General features: G+C 44.9%; 1 protein-coding gene across 6 annotated transcripts in view; it reads left to right on the forward strand.

The window, feature by feature from the left end:
* Positions 1–19685, forward strand: part of LOC137376769 (uncharacterized protein C6orf118-like) — a 58773-nt gene that overhangs the window by 19119 nt on the left and 19969 nt on the right. For 2 of the 6 annotated variants that reach the window (XM_068045769.1, XM_068045773.1), the window contains exon 7: positions 5955–6151. In XM_068045769.1, the coding sequence (XP_067901870.1) occupies positions 5955–6151 (197 nt within the window). Of the gene's footprint in view, positions 1–5954; positions 6152–9857; positions 9898–11208; positions 11263–14228; positions 14291–15539; positions 16033–19685 lie in introns of those variants that run through there. The other 4 variants (XM_068045770.1, XM_068045772.1, XM_068045775.1 and 1 more) reach the window with 4 other exon arrangements.

A 19685-nucleotide genomic window follows, 5' to 3' on the forward strand; every position in this document is an offset into this window, starting at 1 on the left:
CCTCTCATGCTGATTTGATGCATGTTCTGCCATTTTGAACCACTCGGGCCCGGTGAATGCCGTGCCTTAGGTAGTCCCAGCTGAACATGTGTTCATCTGCACAAGGGGCCTCCCACTAGCACTATTTAAAGGGCCAGCCATCCAGGTGCGGTGCTTTTGATTTACCTTTGCTCCTGCAATGTTTGTGGAAATCTTGGGGTTTGTGCTTGGAGGGGTTTTGGTGACTTGCTAGATTTTGGAGGGACTGTTGCTGCATTCTGACACAGAAGTTGGAGGTGTTTTCTGCCCTGTTGGAGTTGTGGGGCGGGGAGTGGGGGGGGATGTGGATAGTGGGGTGCTGTAATTGTAGTCCCTCTTGGGTTGCAATACAACAGGGAGATGGAGCAGAGGCTGTAGAGGGAGGAGGAGATGGATTCTCCTCATAAGGCCCTACCAACCAAAGATCTTCAGTCAGGAGCAATATCTGAGGCACCTGCAATTCATTAAGGACATGGTCACTTCCTTCAATAAGGCTTACAGCCGCACAACAGGGTGAGGATGGTGCTGCCAGTGGCCATCAAAGTTACCGTTGCTCTCAACTTCTACACAGCTGGATCCTTCTAGGGAGCAAACAATATTGTGAACATTTCCCAGTTGACTGACTATCGCTGCATCTGAGAGATGACAGAAGTCCTTTGTCAGGAGAGGAGATTTCATCTTTTTCTCTCTAATCTGAGAGATTCAGGAGGGATAGGCATTTTGCTTTGCTTGGGTAGAGGGATTCCCTGTGTTGCAGGAAGCCATCGACTGCAACGACGTGGCTCTCTGGGGCCCCATATTTAAATAGGGAGATACACTGGAAGTGCGATGGGTTCCACTCCATTAACGTGCAGTTGACGTGTGACCATGCTAGTGTACATCATGTTGATGAATGCCTGCTCTCTGGGTGATGTGCCTGCCATTGCTGAATAGCTGGATATATGTGGAGCCTGCGAGAGGTGGGTGTGAGGTTGGTACGTTGGTATTGTTGGTGGGTGTGTGAGGGTGTCTGAATGTTAGCTTGAGTCCTGACTGCTGATAGTTGATGGTGATGTGGTATATTGAGCAGCATGAGAAGTTAGTGGTGCAGTGAGACCGGGCACAGGAATCATGATTTCTGTCCCTGATATTGGGAGCAATACAACTATTAGCCCATATTGTCTGGCAGAACAATGCTAGACTTGGTGTGCTTGTTGCTGACATTGGGTATGCAAAGTGGAAAAATTATATCCCTGTGCTGATTTCCTTGCACACAAATGGAAACATTTTCATTCTATATAGGATTGCATACATTGGATATACGGCAAAGGAACAGGCCATTCGGCCCAACCAGTCCATGCAGCATATAGGCTCCATTGAGCCTCCTCCTATCTTTCCTTATCTAACTCTGTCATCGTAACCCTCTTTTTCCTTCTCTCTTATGCTTCTATAGCTTTGTCTTAAATGCATCTATAATATTTGCTTCAACTATTCTCTGTGATAGTCAGTTTCAAATTCTCACCACTCTTTGGGTAAAGAAGTTTGTTTTGAATTCACTGTTGGAATTCTTGTTGACTATCTTATATTGATGGCCTGTAGTTTTGCTCTTCCCCACAAGTGGAAACATTCTGTCTGTACCCACTCTCTCTATCCCCTCTATCAAAATCTTTCATAATTTAAAAGACGTCTATTAGGTCACCCCTTAACCTTCTCTTTCAAGAGAAACGAGACTGCCTGTTCATCCTTTCCTGATAAATATACACACATGCATTTCTGATATCATCCTTGTAAATCTTCTCTGCACTCTCTCCAGTGCCACTATATCCTTTATACAATATGGCAACCAGAGCTGCACACAGTATGTAAATGTCTAATCAAGGTTTGATACAGGTTTAGCATAACTTCCCTACTTTTCAATTTTGTCCCTCTAGAAATAAAGCCTAATGCTTGATTTGCATTTATTTAATGGCCTTTCTAACTTGTGGCACAACATTTAGTGATTGGTGTATTTGTACTTGCACCTTCCAAGTAATAAATACTGCCAAAATTGACGACCTCGCATTGATCTGTGTTGAATTTCATTCGCCAATTATTTGCCAAATCTGCAAGTTTATTAATGTCCTCCTGTAATTTGTTGTAATCGTCTAGTATTGATTATCCTCTTTCCCCATCACCTCCCCCCCCACCCCCAAACTTTGGTGTCATCTGCAAATTTAGAGATTGCGTTTTTGATTCCAAAGTCCAAATTGTTAATGTAAATTGTGAACAGCAGTGTTCCTAGCACTGATCCTTGTGGAACACCACCTTCTGCCACTCTGAATAACTCCATTTACTCCCACTCTATGTTTGCTGTATTGAAGCCAGCTAGCCATCCATTCTGCCACTTATCCTGTGACTCCGTATTCTCTGATCTTATTCATTAGTCTATTATGGGGGACCTTATCGAAGGCCTTTTGAAGATCCAGATATATCACATCTGTGTTACCATTATCTACTCTCTCCGCTACCTGCTCAAAAAATTGAATAAGGTTGGTCAAGCAAGATTTTCCCTTTTGAAATCCATGCTGTACATTATTCTATTTTTCTTTTCTAGATGTTCTATTTTTTAATAGGGATTCCATTATTTTTCCTACCACCAATTGTTAAGCTGGCTGGCCTATAATTCCCTGGGCATGTTCTGTCCTGCTCCTTAAATATGGGAATTCCTCAGTGATGCTTAATGATGACTGTGAAAGTGTTCCCCCAATGTGAGTGCCTACCTTCACTTAATCGGGGAGGAAATGGTGGAAGTGGCAGTGAACTGCACCAAAGCTACAACAGTCTTCCCATTTTACTGGCAGTGAAATGTTTATTTGGCTTTTAGACATGGTGATAAAAGCGTCATTGACTTTCACCATTGTTAACCCAAAAGTACTGTGCACCGATCTGGTCTCCCAATTACAGAAAGGTTATAAAGACATTGGAGAAGGTCCAAAAATCGATTTACAAGGATGATAGAGAACCGAGAGAGTATAACTGTCAATTCAGAACCATTCATTTAGGTTGGAAAATTGCACATGTCACTCCACTATTTAAGAAAGGTAAGAGAAGGAAACCAGGGAATTATAGACCAGTTAGCTTACCATCTGTTATTGGGGAAATTGCTAGAGTCTTTAATTCAGAATGTAGTGACTGATCACCTTGAAACATTTTCAGCTGATCAGAGAGAGCCAGCATGAATTTGTAAAGAGTAGGTCATGCTTGACAAACTTGATTGAATTTTTTGAAGCGGTAACTAAAGTAGTGGACAGGTGAATGTCTATGGATGTTATCTATATAGACTTCCAGAAGGTAAAGTCCCTCATAAGAGATTGTTAGCTAACGTTGAAGTTCATGAAATTGAGGGCAAATTATTGACCTGCTTATGAGATCAGCTGAGCGGCAGGAGGCAGACTGGGGATGATGGGCAGGTACTCTAATTGACAGGATGTGACTAGCGGCATCCCACAGAGATCTATGTTGGGGATCTAACCTATTCACTACTTTTTAATAAATGTAGATGATGGGATAGGGAGCCACGTACTCAAGTTTGCCAATGATGCATAGATAAGCAGCATTGTAAGCAGCGTAGATGGAAGCATAAAATTACAAGAGCTGCTAATGGATTAAGCGAATAGGCAAAATTGTGGCAAATGGATTTCAGTAGAGAATGGAATACCTTAAGTACCGTGAGCAGTTATGGGCACCACACCTTACGAAGAATATATTGGCCTTGGAGGGAGTGCAGCATAGGTTTATTAGAATGACACTTGGACTCCAAGGGTTAAATTACAAGGAGAAATAAAACAAACTCGGGTTGTGTTCCATGGAATTTAGAAGATTAGGGAGTGATTTGATCAAAGTTTTCAAGATATTGAGGGGAACTTATTGGGTAGATAGAGAGAAATTATTACTGCTGCTTGGGGAATCTAGGACTAGGGGAGATAGCCTAAAATTAAAGCCAGGCTTTTCAGGCGTGGAGTTAGGAGACACTTCTATATGCAAAGGGTGGTAGAGGTTTGGAATTCTCTTCTACAAATGGCATTTGATGCTAGATCAGTTGCTATTTTAAATCTGAGAGATAGATTTCTGTTAACCAAAGTTATTATGGGATATGGGGCAAAGGAAGTTTTATGGAATTGGTTCCAGATCAGCCATGATCTCATTGAATGGCAGAACAGGCTAGAATGACTAAATGGCCACCTCCTGTTCCTACATTCCTATCCTGAAAGACTGAATGGGCCGGGGCTCTTTTCTCATGAAAAGAGAAAGCTGAGGTCCTTAAAATTATAAAAGGTTTAACAGGGTAGACATAGAGAAGATGTTTTTCAATTGTGGGAAGTTCAAAACAATAGATAGTCACTAATAAATCCAAAATGGAATTCAGGAGAAAACACTTCACACAGCGAGTGGTTATAATGTACAACTCACTACCACAAGGCATAGTTGAGGTGACTAAGCATAAATGCATTTAAAGGGAAGCTAGATAAGTATATATGGGCAAAAGAATAGAAGATTATGCTGATACGGTAAGATGAAGTAGGGTGGGAGAATGCTCGTGTGGTGCATAAACAACCATATAAATGAGTTGGATCGAATGATCCACTTTTGTGCTGTAGTTTCTATGTAATGCCAAGTGTTTTCTTCATACAAGCTAGAATGAATAACCACAGCTATATATACTGCATGATGTACCCAAGTGTTATCATTTATTAATATCTGAATGTTATGAATGAATTAAGTCAGCTTAAATGGTTTTTATCTGTGTGTTAAAAGTAGAATGAATACTACAGATTTTAGTCAGAGGAAGAATGTTTTGACTTTTTGTGTTTTTATGTTTTTAAATGGGTCCTTAAGGGTCACAATAAAATCAGTTACATACTGAGAAAATTTAAGTAGAACCAACATTCTGTCTTCATGTATAGTTCTGTGTAGGTTTTGAGCTAATACTGCAGAAAGCACTTATGTTGGAGGTTGAAATCACTACACAGCTGCAGTGCATAGAAATAGGAGGAAACTATTCAGAGTATTGAGACTGTCCTATTAGATCAAGGCTGATCTAATTCCATTTATCCACGTTTGCCCCGTATCCCTTGATCCTTCCCTAACAAAGGTCTATCAATCTCATTCTTGAAAATTTAAATTGACCCAGCATCCACGGCCTTTTGGGGAAGAGTGTTTCAAATTTCTACTTCCTTTGGTGTGGGAAAAATTGCTTGCTGATTGATCTGGCTCTCATATTAAAATTTTGCACCTTTTGTTCTGGATTTCCCCCAGAGAAAGTAACTTCTCTGTAGCTACCCAATTGAATCCTTTTACATGTTTTTGTATCTAAAGTAATATCTATTACTTTAAACACAAGGCAATTGTGTGTTTTTTTTAAAACTCCGCTTCCTAGTACAGTTTATCTGAACTGTGTTGCTGTGCTGTATGATGTTTCTATGCTGTATAACTCTGACTCTATACAAGGCCACGGGCCAAGTGCTGGAAAATGGGATTAGAGTAGATAGGTGCTTGATGGCCGGCACGGACACGATGGGCCGAAAAGCCTATTTCTGTGCTGTATAACTCTGATTCTATGAAAGGTTGTCGTAATGAGTATTGTGGCCAGTGTAATGTTGTTCTGACTATTGAATAAGACATTAAGCAGAGGCCCTGATAGCCCCCTCAGGTAGCCATAGCAGATCCCGTGACATTATCTTGAAGTAAAGCAGAAGAATTCTTCCCAGTGTCCTGGCCAATATTTACCCATCAACTAACAGGCATTGGTGTTTGGTCATTATCCCAGTGCTGTTATGGGGCCTTGGTGTATGCAAATTGGCTGCCACATTTCCTGCATTACAAAATTGACTACATTTATTGCTTGTAAAGTGTTTTGGGATGCCCTGAGGTTGTGAAAGGCGCTATATAAAAGCAAGTCTTTTGTTATTTCTTTTGAGTTGCAGAAGCGCAGTCTAATTTGAAGCACTTGAAAATCAAAACAAAGCCGCTGTCTGTTATGGAACAGGTGCTGTCTCTGAGAAGCAGAATTTATAAAACAACAGTGAAGATTCAAGAGCTGGAGAGTGAGCTGAAGAACTCCATGGTGCCCTCTGTAATCACTAAAGCTATGCAAAGCTCTATCAGAGACACACAGGTACTTATGATTGCTGTAACCTTTCCACTTGCTGCAGGGTTGCCAACTGTGGTTGGATGTATTCCCGGAGGCTCCATCACCAGAACTGAGATGGTATAACTGTCAGGAAAGACTGGACGGGTCGGGGCTCTTTTCTGTCGCAAAGAAAAGGCTGAGGGGTGACCTGATGGAAGGTCTTTAAGATTATGGATGGATTTGACAGAGTTAAATGTAGAATATGTTTTCACTTATGGAGGAATTTAAAACCAAGGACCATAAATGTAAGATAGTCACTAATAAATCCAATTAGGAATTCATGAAAAACTCTTTAATAGGACAGTTGTGGGGATATAGAATGTGCTACCCCATGGCGAGATTAAGGTGATTTGCATAGATGCATTTAAGAGGAAGGTACATAGTTACATGAGGGAGAAAGGGTGAGATGAAGTAAGGTGGGAGGTGGCTGATGTGGAGCATAAATACCAGCATAGACCTCTTGGGCCGAATGTGCTGTACAAAAAAATTGATGTAATTCTATGTAATTACAAGACTACGAGCCTCTAACTGCCCAGTCAAAAAGCTTTTTTTCTGTCTCCAATATTTTTATAACTAATAAAAAAGCATCCAAAGAAAATTTGAAGGAAAACACCATCATAGGTTTATTTCAACGGATGAACTTCTTGTGCTTGCAGTGATTCTGAAAGATTTTAACTGCATTCTTTCAGTGTAGTAGCTGGGAAATCCAATTAATTTTCACAAAACTGATTGTTTATGTTTAAGCTTCACAATTATTTTCCCTCCAACTTTCTTCCAGTGTGCGTCAGCCATGGCTCAGTGGTAGCACCCTCACCTCTGAGTTAGAAGGTTGTGGGTTCAAGTTCCAAGATTTAAGCGCAACAATCTAGGCTGACACCCCAGTGCAGTACTGAGGAAGTGTTGTGCTGACAAATGTGCCATCTTTTGGATGAGACGCTAAACTGAGACTCCATCTGCCCTCTCAGGTGGATGTAAAAGATCCCCTGGCGCTATTTTGAAGAAGAACAGGGGTGTTATCCCCAATGTCCTAGCCAGTATTTATCCCTTAATCATCTTTCATGATGTTGATTATCAGGTTTGTGGGAGCTAGCTGTGCACAAATTGGCTGTTGTTTCCCACGTTACAACAGTGCCTACACTTCAAAAGTACTTCATTGTCTGTAAAGCGTTTTGGGAAGTCTAGTGATTGTGAAAGTTGCTATATAAATGCAAGTTTATATAAGTTCAAGTCCTTATTTTTTCTTTTCCCTACTCCCTATTACCATGTGTTCTGTACTGAGCCTCTGACACATGGTGTGGGATTTTCCCGTTATTCTTCCTATGTGAGCCTGAGCAGTGAATGTGAACAGACTATTTGGTTTTGGAGGCATCACAGCTGAGCCCAATGCAATACTCCACCAAGCCTCCACTTCCAAAGAGGCCATCAAGTAAAGATTACAAGTAGAAACCCCAATAGATTGTTATAAACTGGGCACTGAGGGTAATATTTGTGCCTCAGCCATCTTAACTAAAAGAGATGAAGCAATTCAGCACAGATCTTGGCAAATTCTAGACTTTATGGTGTATTATGACACAATATAGTACATATACCAACTGGCACTGCCCCACTCACACTGCAGTACTCATACTGCAAATATGGAGCTGAATTTTACCAGTCCCCACGACGTCGGCGGGGTTCCCACAGATACAAGGGGTCATAGACTGCCCCCGTGTGGCCATCAAGGCTCCCGTCAGGTGACCAGCTGCATGCATAAACGGAAAGGGCTTCCACTCGCTCAACGTGCAGCTAGTATGTGACCATCGTAAGCGCTTTATTCAAATCTGTGCCTGCTTTCCAGGCAGCTGCCATGACGCCTTCATCCTGCACCAGTCACAAGTGCCCTTGTTCTTCACCTGAAGTAGCTCAAATGGAGGGGTGACTTCTTGGAGAAAGGGCTAGCCCTTGCAGACATAGCTCCTGACCTCAGTGAGAAACCCCACCACTGATGTAGAGGAAAGGTACAACGCTAGCCACCGAGCTTCAAGAGCCAAATTGAGCAGGTGATCGGCATGCTGAAAATGCGCTTCTGCTGCCCGAATAGATCGGGTGGTGCCCTGCAGTACGAACTGGAAAGGGTAGCTTGTATTGTTTGCTGTGCTCAGCACAACTACGCACTTAATAGTGGGGAGGCCTTGCAGGATGAGGAGAGACGTGAGCAAGACTCATCCTCGGACAATGAGGACGCTGAGAACTTACAGCAGGAAAGGCGCAAGGGAGGACAGAGAACATCCAGGCGTTGCATGTGGGGTGAGCAACGAGCAAGGGATGCATGGCAACACCTTATTGATCAATGGTTCTCCTTGCCATAAAGCCCACCATGTGCTGTGCAAGCCACACTGCACCCTCGTTCACCTGTTGCACAGCAGTATGCAGCTGCAACATCTTTGTCTCCACCATTACTGGCAGGAGCAGACTGAGCAAATGTTCATGTCACTGTATCCACGGAGATGCACATGAGTAATGCTGGCATGGCAATGATATTCTATACAATGGCATTTCTGAAAGGCCAATGATGTAATGGGAGGAGACACAATCGGTACATGACACAGTAAAAATGCCACACATGTTGGCAAAGAACATTTAGTGATATAACATTTAACAGTGTTGTGTCACCTGTGCAGACCCATTTGTGTCACGGTGCTTTTTATAAACGCTTGCGGGTGCTCTTTCGTGGTGCCACCTCTGCGCTAGCAGCCTGACTGGAGGAAGGCTGTCGATCACATTGCCCTTTGGCTGTGGATGACTTCTGCAGTCGTCCTCTGTGCGCAAGAGGCCTGGAGGGCCCAGGCTAGCTGGGGGAATCCTGCGTCAGTGCAAACACTCCTCAAATGTCGTGGCTGCTGGAGCTTGACTCACTGGCAGAGGGGTGGAGGGCTGGTGTCTACATTGGAATCACCTTGAGGGGGGACCCCAGATATCGCCTCCTCCATCTCCGGGCTCGTTTGAACCTCTCTGCTCTCCTGGGAAGGAGCAGGGGCAGGGACTGTCTTCATGCCCCGGTCCCTCTTTCGCCTTGCCACTGCTGCATGGATCTGATGCCTCGGTAGTGGATTGCAGGTCAGCGCGTACTAATAGATTCTGGCTCACCAAAAGGGCCGCTGCCATCTCAATGGGTGAAGCCATGCGTTCAACTGCCTGGGATATGCCAGCTGTCATGGCCTGGATGGAATCCCCCATTGTCTGCTCAAGGCTGCGCCCAGCCTGTGGTATCTCCACCAGATGTTGCCACGACTGTTGCTGTAGCTCTAACATGCCCTGTGCTGCCGACAACAGAGGGTCAATGGTAGCCTGGGCTCATCATAGGCCTGGCCACTGACAACCCTCCGATTGTCATGGGCCTCGACTGTCTCAGCCTCAGTCAACTGCTCAGGTGTGTGTGCGGTGCTGTCACCAGCTTGTGACCCAGACTCTATGGCCGATTGCATTCCAACTGAGGTGACTGTATCTGCATTGGGGGAAGGTGTGAAAGTGTCATGTGATGCTGCGTCCTCTGAGGATGTATCTTCCTCCGGTGCGGGAGGAGTCCAAAACCGCCGGGGTCGATTTCAGAGTGTTAACCTGCAAGATACAATGAGAAGGGCACACAGTCAGTCTTAATGGTGCGCATGTAATGATTATTACAGTATTGTCTCAAACAATTATATTTTCACAGTGATCTTTGTGTACATAAATTGGCTGCATGTTCACCCAAGACCCTGAGCTCTGTCACTGGTCCACATGAATCTATGCCAGTTCCAGGGCCGCTGCCTCAGCCTGTGTCAGTGTCCGGAGATCTTGCACTCCTCCACCAGTCTGACTTTGCCTCCCGAGCATTGTGGGCCCTCTTTGCCTGGAGGAGCCAGGAGGCAGAGATTAAGCATGGCAAATCAACACCACGAGACATGTCACAAGAGGGATGCTGGGCCCAAAGGTGTAGGTGCCATGCTCTGAGCAGCAGACAAAGGTAAGTTCTTTCATACTTTCATCCATTCATGTCTCGACATTCTTCCTTGCTCAACTTCCCTGTCTTTGGCATGGCAGTGGCACACATGTGCCACTCTGTGTGGGGACACCCAGGTTCAGTGGGGCTATGATGCAAAGTGCCACTTAATTTTGTGATGCGAAGCAGCTTGTTCATCCTCTTCTGGCATTGCACCTAGTCACACCGGATGGCCTACGGCTACTAACCTCCTCTGCCTCCTCCAGCCAGACTGTCTTGGTCAGGCGGCAGGGCCTCTTCTTACCATCGCTGGGGAAAAGGACCTCCCGCCTTGGCCGCACAGCCTGGAGGAGAATGAGGCAGGGTGGCATCGCTGAACTGTGGGGCCACCCTGGAGCACCCCTCTGCCATCCTCGGATTTTTGAATGGACCAGAAAATGAAAAGTCAAACACTGCACTAACTTCTGGCTGCAAGTTTCTTCTGTAGGTTTTAAAACTAATGCAGGACTGGCTGCTCCTCAGCTTGCTCAACACCAATCACGGCGCAGAAAATCCTGCCCACCCTCCCCCAAAATGACGTGAAGGGTGGGGGGGGAGGGGGGGTGGGTGGTGTGTGTGTCATGTTGCGCATATGTTAATCAGCCGCCGCACTGAATATCACGGCGGCTTCGTAATGGGCGGACCGCCATTTGTAAAGCTCGGTGGCGAGCTAGTAAAATGCAACACGTGGTGTGTGAGCTTAGGGCAAATTCTCATCTTTACTTCTAGTGCTGTTTTATGTACTTGACTTGATGGTTGATTAGCCTGTTAGCACTATTCCCCACCACCCAACCTCCCTTGTTTCTAATTGTGTACTTTTCAGGAAGTACATCTGGCCATACCTAATTATGAAGTATGGGTTTTTAAAAATAACTTGAGTTAGAGGGGGAATTCTCCAGTCCAATTCTGATGCCTCTTGTTAAATTTGCAACAACTGCAAACCAAGCTAGCAGTCTGTGTTGTTGGTAAGAGTTAAATAGCTAGGTTGGGGAGTTTTTTTGAGAAAAGTTATAGTATTGTAGCTAATGTTCTAATCTACCAACAGGGTGAAGTTGCAAAGCTGCAGAAATCCAATGAGTTTCTGCGCAGCAAAATAAAAGTAAGTACTTTTATTATCAGTTTTGGTTAATTCTCTACTGTATTTCTCAGTAACTTCCTGATTCCCTGAATGTACTCTACTCTAAGCTCCGTGTAAACTTCCCATCAAAAATTGTCCAACTCCCTGAAGGATTGGCAGTTGTCTTTTCACTTCTAGATCTTGCTCAAATTTTTGCTGAATGTCTACTCATGTTGCTGGCTGCAACGTTCCTTTGTAAAGAGTTTGGGTAATCTCAGCCAGCTCCTAGTAGGCACAATCTCAAAACTATCCTAAGCAAGTACTAATTTCCACTAAATTAGCAATCTCACTCCAACAACATCAAGCACCTACACTTTCCCGGTGTCCTAAAGTACTTCACGAAGTTGGAAAATAATTGGAGGGAAAGCTGTGGAGGAAAAAGGATTAAGGGAGGTCACTGAAGACAAGATTGAGGAAGTAGATTTTTGAGGGAGGTAGTGAGGAGGAAGGGCATTACTGGAATGTTCCAGTGTGTGTGGCTAGAACAGCTAAAAACCCTATAGACAAAAAAAAATTGGAGTGAGATGGTTAGAATCGGAAGAGGGGAGGGCATGTACAGGAGCACAAGGCTGAATGAGGTTGTAGCGTTGTGTTGTCCAATCTTTTTTACGTGGCAGGGGCACATTACAATTTTCTTCTTACATAGGGGGCTGGTGGGACAATTTCGGAAAGATAAAGGCATTAAAATTTATCTTGCTATTAATCGAAACAACAACAAATGTGCATTTTTGTGAAAAAGCTTTAAATGAGATTACTTTATTGACTTACTTTCTCATCACTATGTTGGACATTGATTTAGTGAGATATCTGGCATTGTTTTGCTTGCACAAGTAATCAATGTTTGCCCGCACACTTGTTATAGCGATGCGGAGTATTTGGATAGATGTGATCTTGATGTGTGTGCGTGCATGCGCGTGCGCTGGGAACAGGACTTGTTGCAGGAGATGATGCAGGCAGTGGAGTTTAGGACTAGTTGTAATTTATAAAAAAACAACGGTGATATGCAAGGACAGCATTGAGGTGCTGAAGGTGAGGAAATGCAACTTGATAGTTAAAGTCTCCTGTGCCTACTGACACGAGACAACCCATTTCTTCCAGAGCAAGATATATTACTCGGATCGGAATTTAATCTCCCCTCAACCAGCAAATTGTGGTTCTACACAGTTGATACTCATATTTACCAGTCTCTAACAGACTCTTCTCTGGATTGTTTCTGAAATGAAAGGCATTTTTATGTGGACAGGTCGTTAGACCAAGACAGTCTGTGGACTGCCTTTAGCTTCAACCATTCAACCTGTCTGGCTTAGATGGTCCTACCAGTTTAACTCCCAGCAGCATAGCTCTCATGGTCATAGGAACTCACAAACCTTCCTACTACGTTAAGATGCAGTCCTTAGGGAAGGGAAAAGTATCTTGGTGGTGAAGTGGGTGATGTTGCAAGAATGCAACTAGGTAGTTTTGGTGGTGGTCAGGTTAGAGATTCAACTCCGTCAAATAAGCCACCAAAACTGCACGCTGTGAGGCTTCATCTGGGCGAGTTGTCAGAGATGGATGGGGGAAGTGATAAGGTGCAGGGTTTTCGGTGGATGCTGATAATTTGTTTTGATCTTGTCAGTGTGGAATTGAAGGCAATTTTTGCTCTTCCAACAACTTGCATTTATAACTTGGAAAAGGCTCCAAGACACTTATCCACTTGATATCAACTAAGCTATCGGACAACACATTGGTGGATGATAAGTCAGGAGTGGTGCAGAATGGGAAAACAGGATGCCGTCAACATACATGTGAAAACTGACCTTGTATGTATGAATTGATGTCACCAAAGAAAAGAATGAGGAAAAGATGAGGGCCGATGACTGAAACTTGTAGGTGGACCAAAAGCCATTACAGGAGATGTACTTGCTGCAGCGGTTCAGGTGGGAGTGGAACTGTGCTAGGGCAGTACCACAGAGGAGAAACAGAGGAAAAGGATGGAGTAGGTGACTTTGTTGAGTGAAGCATAAATAAAGAAGGATGAGGAGGGGTTATATATGCATCACAGTTGCATTCACGCCGTAAAGATGGCTGGTATAGGAATGGGAAAACCTCGCATTGGTGCAGCTGGAGATTGTTTTGAGGTTGGGGTTGCAATATGCTTCCTGAGCAGGGCAGAGGGAACATCATGGTTGTGCTTATTTGACCTGCTTGATGCTCTCACTAGGTGCCTTTTTTTTTCTTTTGATGAGCACAAACAAATCTCACATTTTAAACCAGCAAAAACTGAGCCATTACAAAGTACAAATTGGAGTTATTGTGTTATCGATTTTCAATATTTTTGAATCAATACAAGTACAAGAAAGTTGTCGGTGCATGATGAGGCACAGACGTTGTAGAAGCACCCAGAGGTAACATCAGGGGCTTGATTTTACCAGCCCTCTAAGGATGGGCTGGGAGGCGGGGGTTGGGAGGGGCACAAAATGGCGAGAGAAGGCGAGCGTGGACTCCCCATCGTCTGCCCAAGGCCATGGAATTTTATTAGGGGTAGGGAAGAATGGGAATGGCCTTCCTGCCCTTGTGGTCAATCAAGGGCCACTTAAGGGCCTCTTCCCAAAATACCAGCAGCAGGAGGGCTGTCCACCAGGTGCCCAGTAAAAGGTGGCGGCCTCCCTGCAGGCTGGTGGGGGGCTCTCCTGATTGGGCACTGAGGCCCATGGAGGGCCCCCTGGCGGCAAGGGTTGTCCCGCTGAAAGACCCCCTTCCCCAACCCTTACTAATAATGACAACAGTGACTGCACTTCAGGAGTACTTAATTGGCTGAAAAGCAGATTGGGATGCCCTGAGGTCATAAAAGGCACAATACAAATGCAAGTTTTTTCTGTAGTTTGGTTTATAATTCACTTTAAATAAAAAGTGTTTTTTATTCATGAGTAAAAAAGAAAAAGCATTACATTTTCCAACTTTATTTCTAGGCTCTTGAAAATTATATAGAAAGAACCCTTATTGAATATAAAGTGAACAAAGATGGTAGAGAGTGAGTATCCATAATCTCATTTTATATCTTTTCTTATGTTTGTACATTGGAGTCAGTTAACTCTCTGTTTTTGCCATGGGTCAGTTTGGTAGTTAGGTCACAGAACTAGCTTTAATTGTATATGATGTATAAGCTTTTCTGTTGCAGTAGGGATTGTACAATAAGTAAGTTAGTGTGATTCCATGTAGAGGCCTGCTACCTGACCCGAACGCAATGGGGCCCGACGTCATGTATCTGGTTCGGGTCGGGTCAGGCCCATCTTCCGGGGCCGGCTTTTGGGCTCTGCTCGGATCGGGCTGGACACACACGGTAGGTGCTCTGCTGGTAAGTGTTGAAATTTAAAAAACTTACCTGAGCTGGGAATCCAGGACGAAACTGATTCTGCGCAGTGAGCGAGTGACGTCACTGTGACGTCATCACGCATGCACTGCAGCTTCCTGGAGGTTCCGAATCGGAAGGTAAGTAAAGGGATGGTTGGGTCAGGTCGGGCCCGGGGCTAAATCGGAGGGACTCCGGTTGGGCTCGGGTCCGCTGTGGTTCGGTCGGGTTCTTTTTCCCGACCTAAAGCAGGCCTCTAATTCCATAACTGTATTCTGTCATATTAATAGTTATACACGTCAACTAAGATGTTTGATCGCAAGCTATTGTAAATGGAATTTCTTCTCCAATTCTAAACTGCCATTACAAAGCAACCAGTGCCAGCTACCGATTCAAAATGGGCAGTTTTCAACAAAAAAGGGACCTGCTAACATTAAGAAATCTGTTAAGTAGCACCGCAGTGTCCCGATGTTACATTCCTCTTCATTGGCAAGCTGATGATGAGGCCTGAGGCCTAATATCAGGAGTGCATAGGGCCTCGCCATTCAGGTGCCAGGATCATTCTCTCCCCTTTAATCCCCCATCTGCCTAAAAATGGGTGTACTCGAATTTCTGGGCCTCCGTGTTTTAAATGTCTCCTATATTTAGCCAAACTCACATTTTGCAATCAGTTCTTCCGAAAAGAAGTGAGATGGGGAAGGTGTTCATTACCCTCTGAAAGCCACGTCTTTTCAGTTGGTGAGACCAATATCACAGTTGTAAAATGATACAGCACTGCTGCTTGCTAAGTAAGCAACTTCTCATGACTGAGGGAGCCTCGGAGATTTAACACTTAATGTTAATAAAACAAAAGCTGAAAACTTGTTAGAATAGGAGTTTATTAAGCTGATTCTAAATATTTTTCTAATTTAAGTATCACTCTCTATTTTAGGAACTTATGGCACATGATTAAAGACATTGTGGATCCTGCTGAGAGTAAAAATGCCACTGTCTCTGTGATGGAACTGTGAGTTCCCCAAGTAAAGTGCACTGCATAATATTGGAATTCTCGCAAACCCCTGTTCATCTAAATGTGTGTGCAGTGAAAAGCCTAACATTAAAGAAAAAGCATCTTGGCAGAAATAGCTGTGTGTAAAAAAAATTTGAGGGAGAATGTAATTTTCACGTGTATGTATCATTCAATGAATTTCAAAATGAGATTCTCTATCTGTACTGTATAATCTTGAGGTTTTGCCAATTATAAAAACTACTAGTATTTATATAGCACCTTTTAATGTAGTTAAATGCCCCAAGACACTTCACAGCAGCATTTTCAAACAAAATTTGACACCAAGCCACGTAATGATGACATATTAGGACAGGTTATCACAAGCTTGGGCAAAGAGCTAGATTTTAAGGAGCATCTTAAAGGAGGAAAGGGTGGTGGAGAGGTTTTTCTTAGGAATTGATAATAGGCTTGATGCCTATTTAGCTAAAGGAAAGGCCACTAATGGAACGATGAAAATTAGGAATGCTCAAGGGGCTAGAAAGAAAGACTTGTATTTCTGTAGTGCCTTCCACAGCCACAAGATGCTGCCAAAATCCATACGAAAGAGGAGGTAATTGAGAGAGATTGGCTGGGCTAAATATTGATAGAGAAGGTATTAGGCTGGCTGTACTTAAAGTTAATCAGTCACTAGAACTGGATGGGATGCATCCGAGGATGCTGAGGGAAGAAATTATGGAGGTATTCTCTATGACCTTTTCCCATCAACACCTCTTTTGTTATCTCTTGCCCCACCCCCACTTTACTTGCTTAAAACCTATTACATTTCTGGCTCTGCCAGTTCTGAAGAAGGGTCACTGACCTGAAACACGAACTCGCTTCTCTCTCCACAGATGATGCCAGACCTGCTGAGTATTTCCAGCGTTTTTATTTCAGATTTCCAGCATCTGCAGTGTTTTGCTTTTATGTTGGATGACTCATGTTCTCGGTCTTCACTGTCATCTGAGTGGTCTGTTGTTGGTTGTATCATCAGATCATCAGCTCTCTCTGGCAGCTGATTCTCTTGATTTTTTTCTCTAATTGTATTTCAAAGTGACTCCTGACAACGCAGTGGCCCACCGACATCATCAGAGCACTCCAAGCTGCTCACAAGTGCAAATGGCCTCCTGCTGTCAGTGAGATGCTGCGCATGCGCGGCCTCGTCTTGCCAGGACTAATTGGCACATGTGCGGGAAAACGTCATTGTGTAACGCCAACATCATCACGTATCTGCACCTACCACTTGGCACCCTCAATAACGTCTCCATTCACCCAAACAGAACACCGCCAAGTTGCTGCCTTCCCTCATCCACTCGCTCCCCCTGCCCATTTCACCTACTCGCTCCTGCCCCACTGGCCATTCTCCTCCCTTGGCCGCTCCCACCCTCGAAGCTTGTTTCCTTCCACCACACCCCCCCCCCCCAGCCGCTCACTGCAGACCACGCAACTGCTTCCCCACCCCCGCCCCCAACTCCCGTCGGCCGATTTGTTTCCTACCCCCACCCCCCCCCCCCACTTCAGCTGCTAGCTGTAGGCCGCGCCGCTTCCCTCCTCTCGACCACTCGCTCCTACGTCGTCCTGTCAACCCTCGCGGCCCACCTTGCTTTTTTGGGCAGCGCGCAGAGAACGTTCGAACGTGGGAGGGAAGTGGCGTAGGCTGGAGGTGGTGTCTGGGGGGCGGGAGTGGGGAGCGAGCGGCAGGAGAACGGGGTGGCGGGGGAAGCGAGGAGTGGGGAACAATCTGCTGAGGCGAATGGGGGAGCAGTGGCGAGGTCTGGAGCAAGCGGCTGAGGAGTGTTGGGGAGTATCGAGGCTGGAGCGAGTGCTTGAGGGAAGGCAGCGGGGAGCCAGCAGCGAGAAGACAGGCGCAGGAGGGACTGGTAGGGAGAAGCGCAATGGCAGGGTGCGGGGGACTGGGTGAGGTGGAGGCAGCGAAGGCGGCCATTGAGAGGATTTTCGAGTTGAATTTGTTTTTCTGTGATAAATTGAGCAGCGCCATCTTTAGAACAAGAACAAAGAACAGTACAGCACAGGAACAGACCATTCAGCCCTCCAAGCCTGCTCCAATCTTGATGCCTGCCTAAACTAAAACCTTCTGCACTTACGGGGACCGTATCCCTCTATTCCCATCCTATTCATGTATTTGTCAAGATGCCTCTTAAACGTCGCTATTGTACCTGCTTCCACCACCTCCCCCGGCAGCAAGTTCCAGGCACTCACCACCCTCTGTAAAGAACTTGCCTTGCACATCTCCTCTAAACTTTGCCCCTCTCACCTTAAACCTATGTCCTCTAGTAACTGACTCTTCCACCCTGGGAAAAAGCTTCTGACTATCCACTCTGTCCATGCCGCTCATAACTTTGTAAACCTCTATCATGTTGCCCCTCCACCTCCGTCGTTCCAGTGAAAACAATCCGGGTTTATCCAACCCCTCCTCATAGCTAATGCCCTCCAGACCAGGCAACATCCTGGTAAACCTCTTCTGTACCCTCTCCAAAGCCTCCATGTCCTTCTGGTAGTGTGGCGACCAGAATTGCACGTAATATTCTAAGTGTGGCCTAACCAAAATTCTGTACAGCTGCAGCATGACTTGCCAATTTTTATACTCTATGCCCTGACCGATGAAGGCAAGCATGCCGTATGCCTTCTTGACTACCTTATCCACCTGCGTTGCCACTTTCAGTGACCTGTGGACCTGTACGCCCAGATCTCTCTGCCTGTCAATGCTGCTAAGGGTTCTGCCATTTACTGTATACTTCCCACCTGCATTAGACCTTCCAAAATGCATTACCTCACATTTGTCCGGATTAAACTCCATCTGCCATTTCTCCGCCCAAGTCTCCAACCAATCTATATCCTGCTGTATCCTCTGACAATCCTCAACACTATCTGCAACTCCACCAACCTTTGTGTCGTCCGCAAACTTACTAATCAGACCAGCTACATTTTCCTCCAAATCATTTATATATACTACAAACAGCAAAGGTCCCAGCACTGATCCCTGTGGAACACCACTAGTCACATCCCTCCATTCAGAAAAGCACCCTTCCACTGCCTGAGCCAGTTCTGTATCCATCTTGCCAGCTCACCTCTGATCCCGTGTGACTTCACCTTTTGGACCAGTCTGCCATGAGGGACCTTGTCAAAGGCTTTCCTGAAGTCCATATAGATAACATCCTGGCAGCTGCCTGAATGTCGCAGACAGTGACGTTTCGGCGGAAGAGGTTGCATTTGTGCATGTGCCAGTATGACACCACCTAGTGGTTGCATTGTCATCAAATGCAGCCTTTGTTTTTTTCTGTGATATCAGTCCCAATGATCTTCTATTTCTTTTTATTGATCCCTGGTTTGTCTGAACTATGTAGGATCGAGGATATGAAGATTTTGCTATTACTTCCCCATATCGACCCTGATCTTTAATCCAAACCAAATCTCCAGGTCCTAGGCCTGTTTTTGATTTTTTTCCTCTGTAGCATCTATCATGATTCTCCATTTGGGTTGACCTTTCTTTCTCTTCTCTCACCCTTATCCTTTCCCGGTCCTCTACACCGAGTTATGGCGGAAGGGTGCTTGGGAGTGTGGGTAGTTGTGTCCTCATCCTCCTACCCATTAGCAACTCACATGGAACCAGCCCATTCTGGAGTGCCATTATCAGTAGTTTAACGGTGCCAACTGAAAATCCTCAATATTTTTCAGTTATATTTCATGGTTCAAACACCTCTCTCCACATCTCCATTGCCCTGGGGGAACCTCAGTGAACTTGTAAAACCCAAATGCTTCTGCAAAATGTTGGAAGGCTTCTTTCACAAATTGTGGACCATTATCAGAGATCACTAGGTCTTGAATGCCATGTGTGGCGAAAATCTCTTTTAGTGATTTGATATGGCTTCAGACCTCTGGCTATTTACTGGTTTGACTTCCAGCCATCTCGAGTAATAATCAACGACAATAAGGAAAATCTTCCTTTTATATTCAAACAAGTCTATCCCGGGTGCTCCGATGGCCAGAACGGAAACAAAGACATCAGTGGCTCTCTAGAGTCTTGTCTAGTAG

This window comes from Heterodontus francisci, chromosome 13 (genome assembly GCF_036365525.1).
Source record: "Heterodontus francisci isolate sHetFra1 chromosome 13, sHetFra1.hap1, whole genome shotgun sequence".
In the NCBI taxonomy this organism is placed as follows: Eukaryota; Metazoa; Chordata; class Chondrichthyes; order Heterodontiformes; family Heterodontidae; genus Heterodontus; species Heterodontus francisci.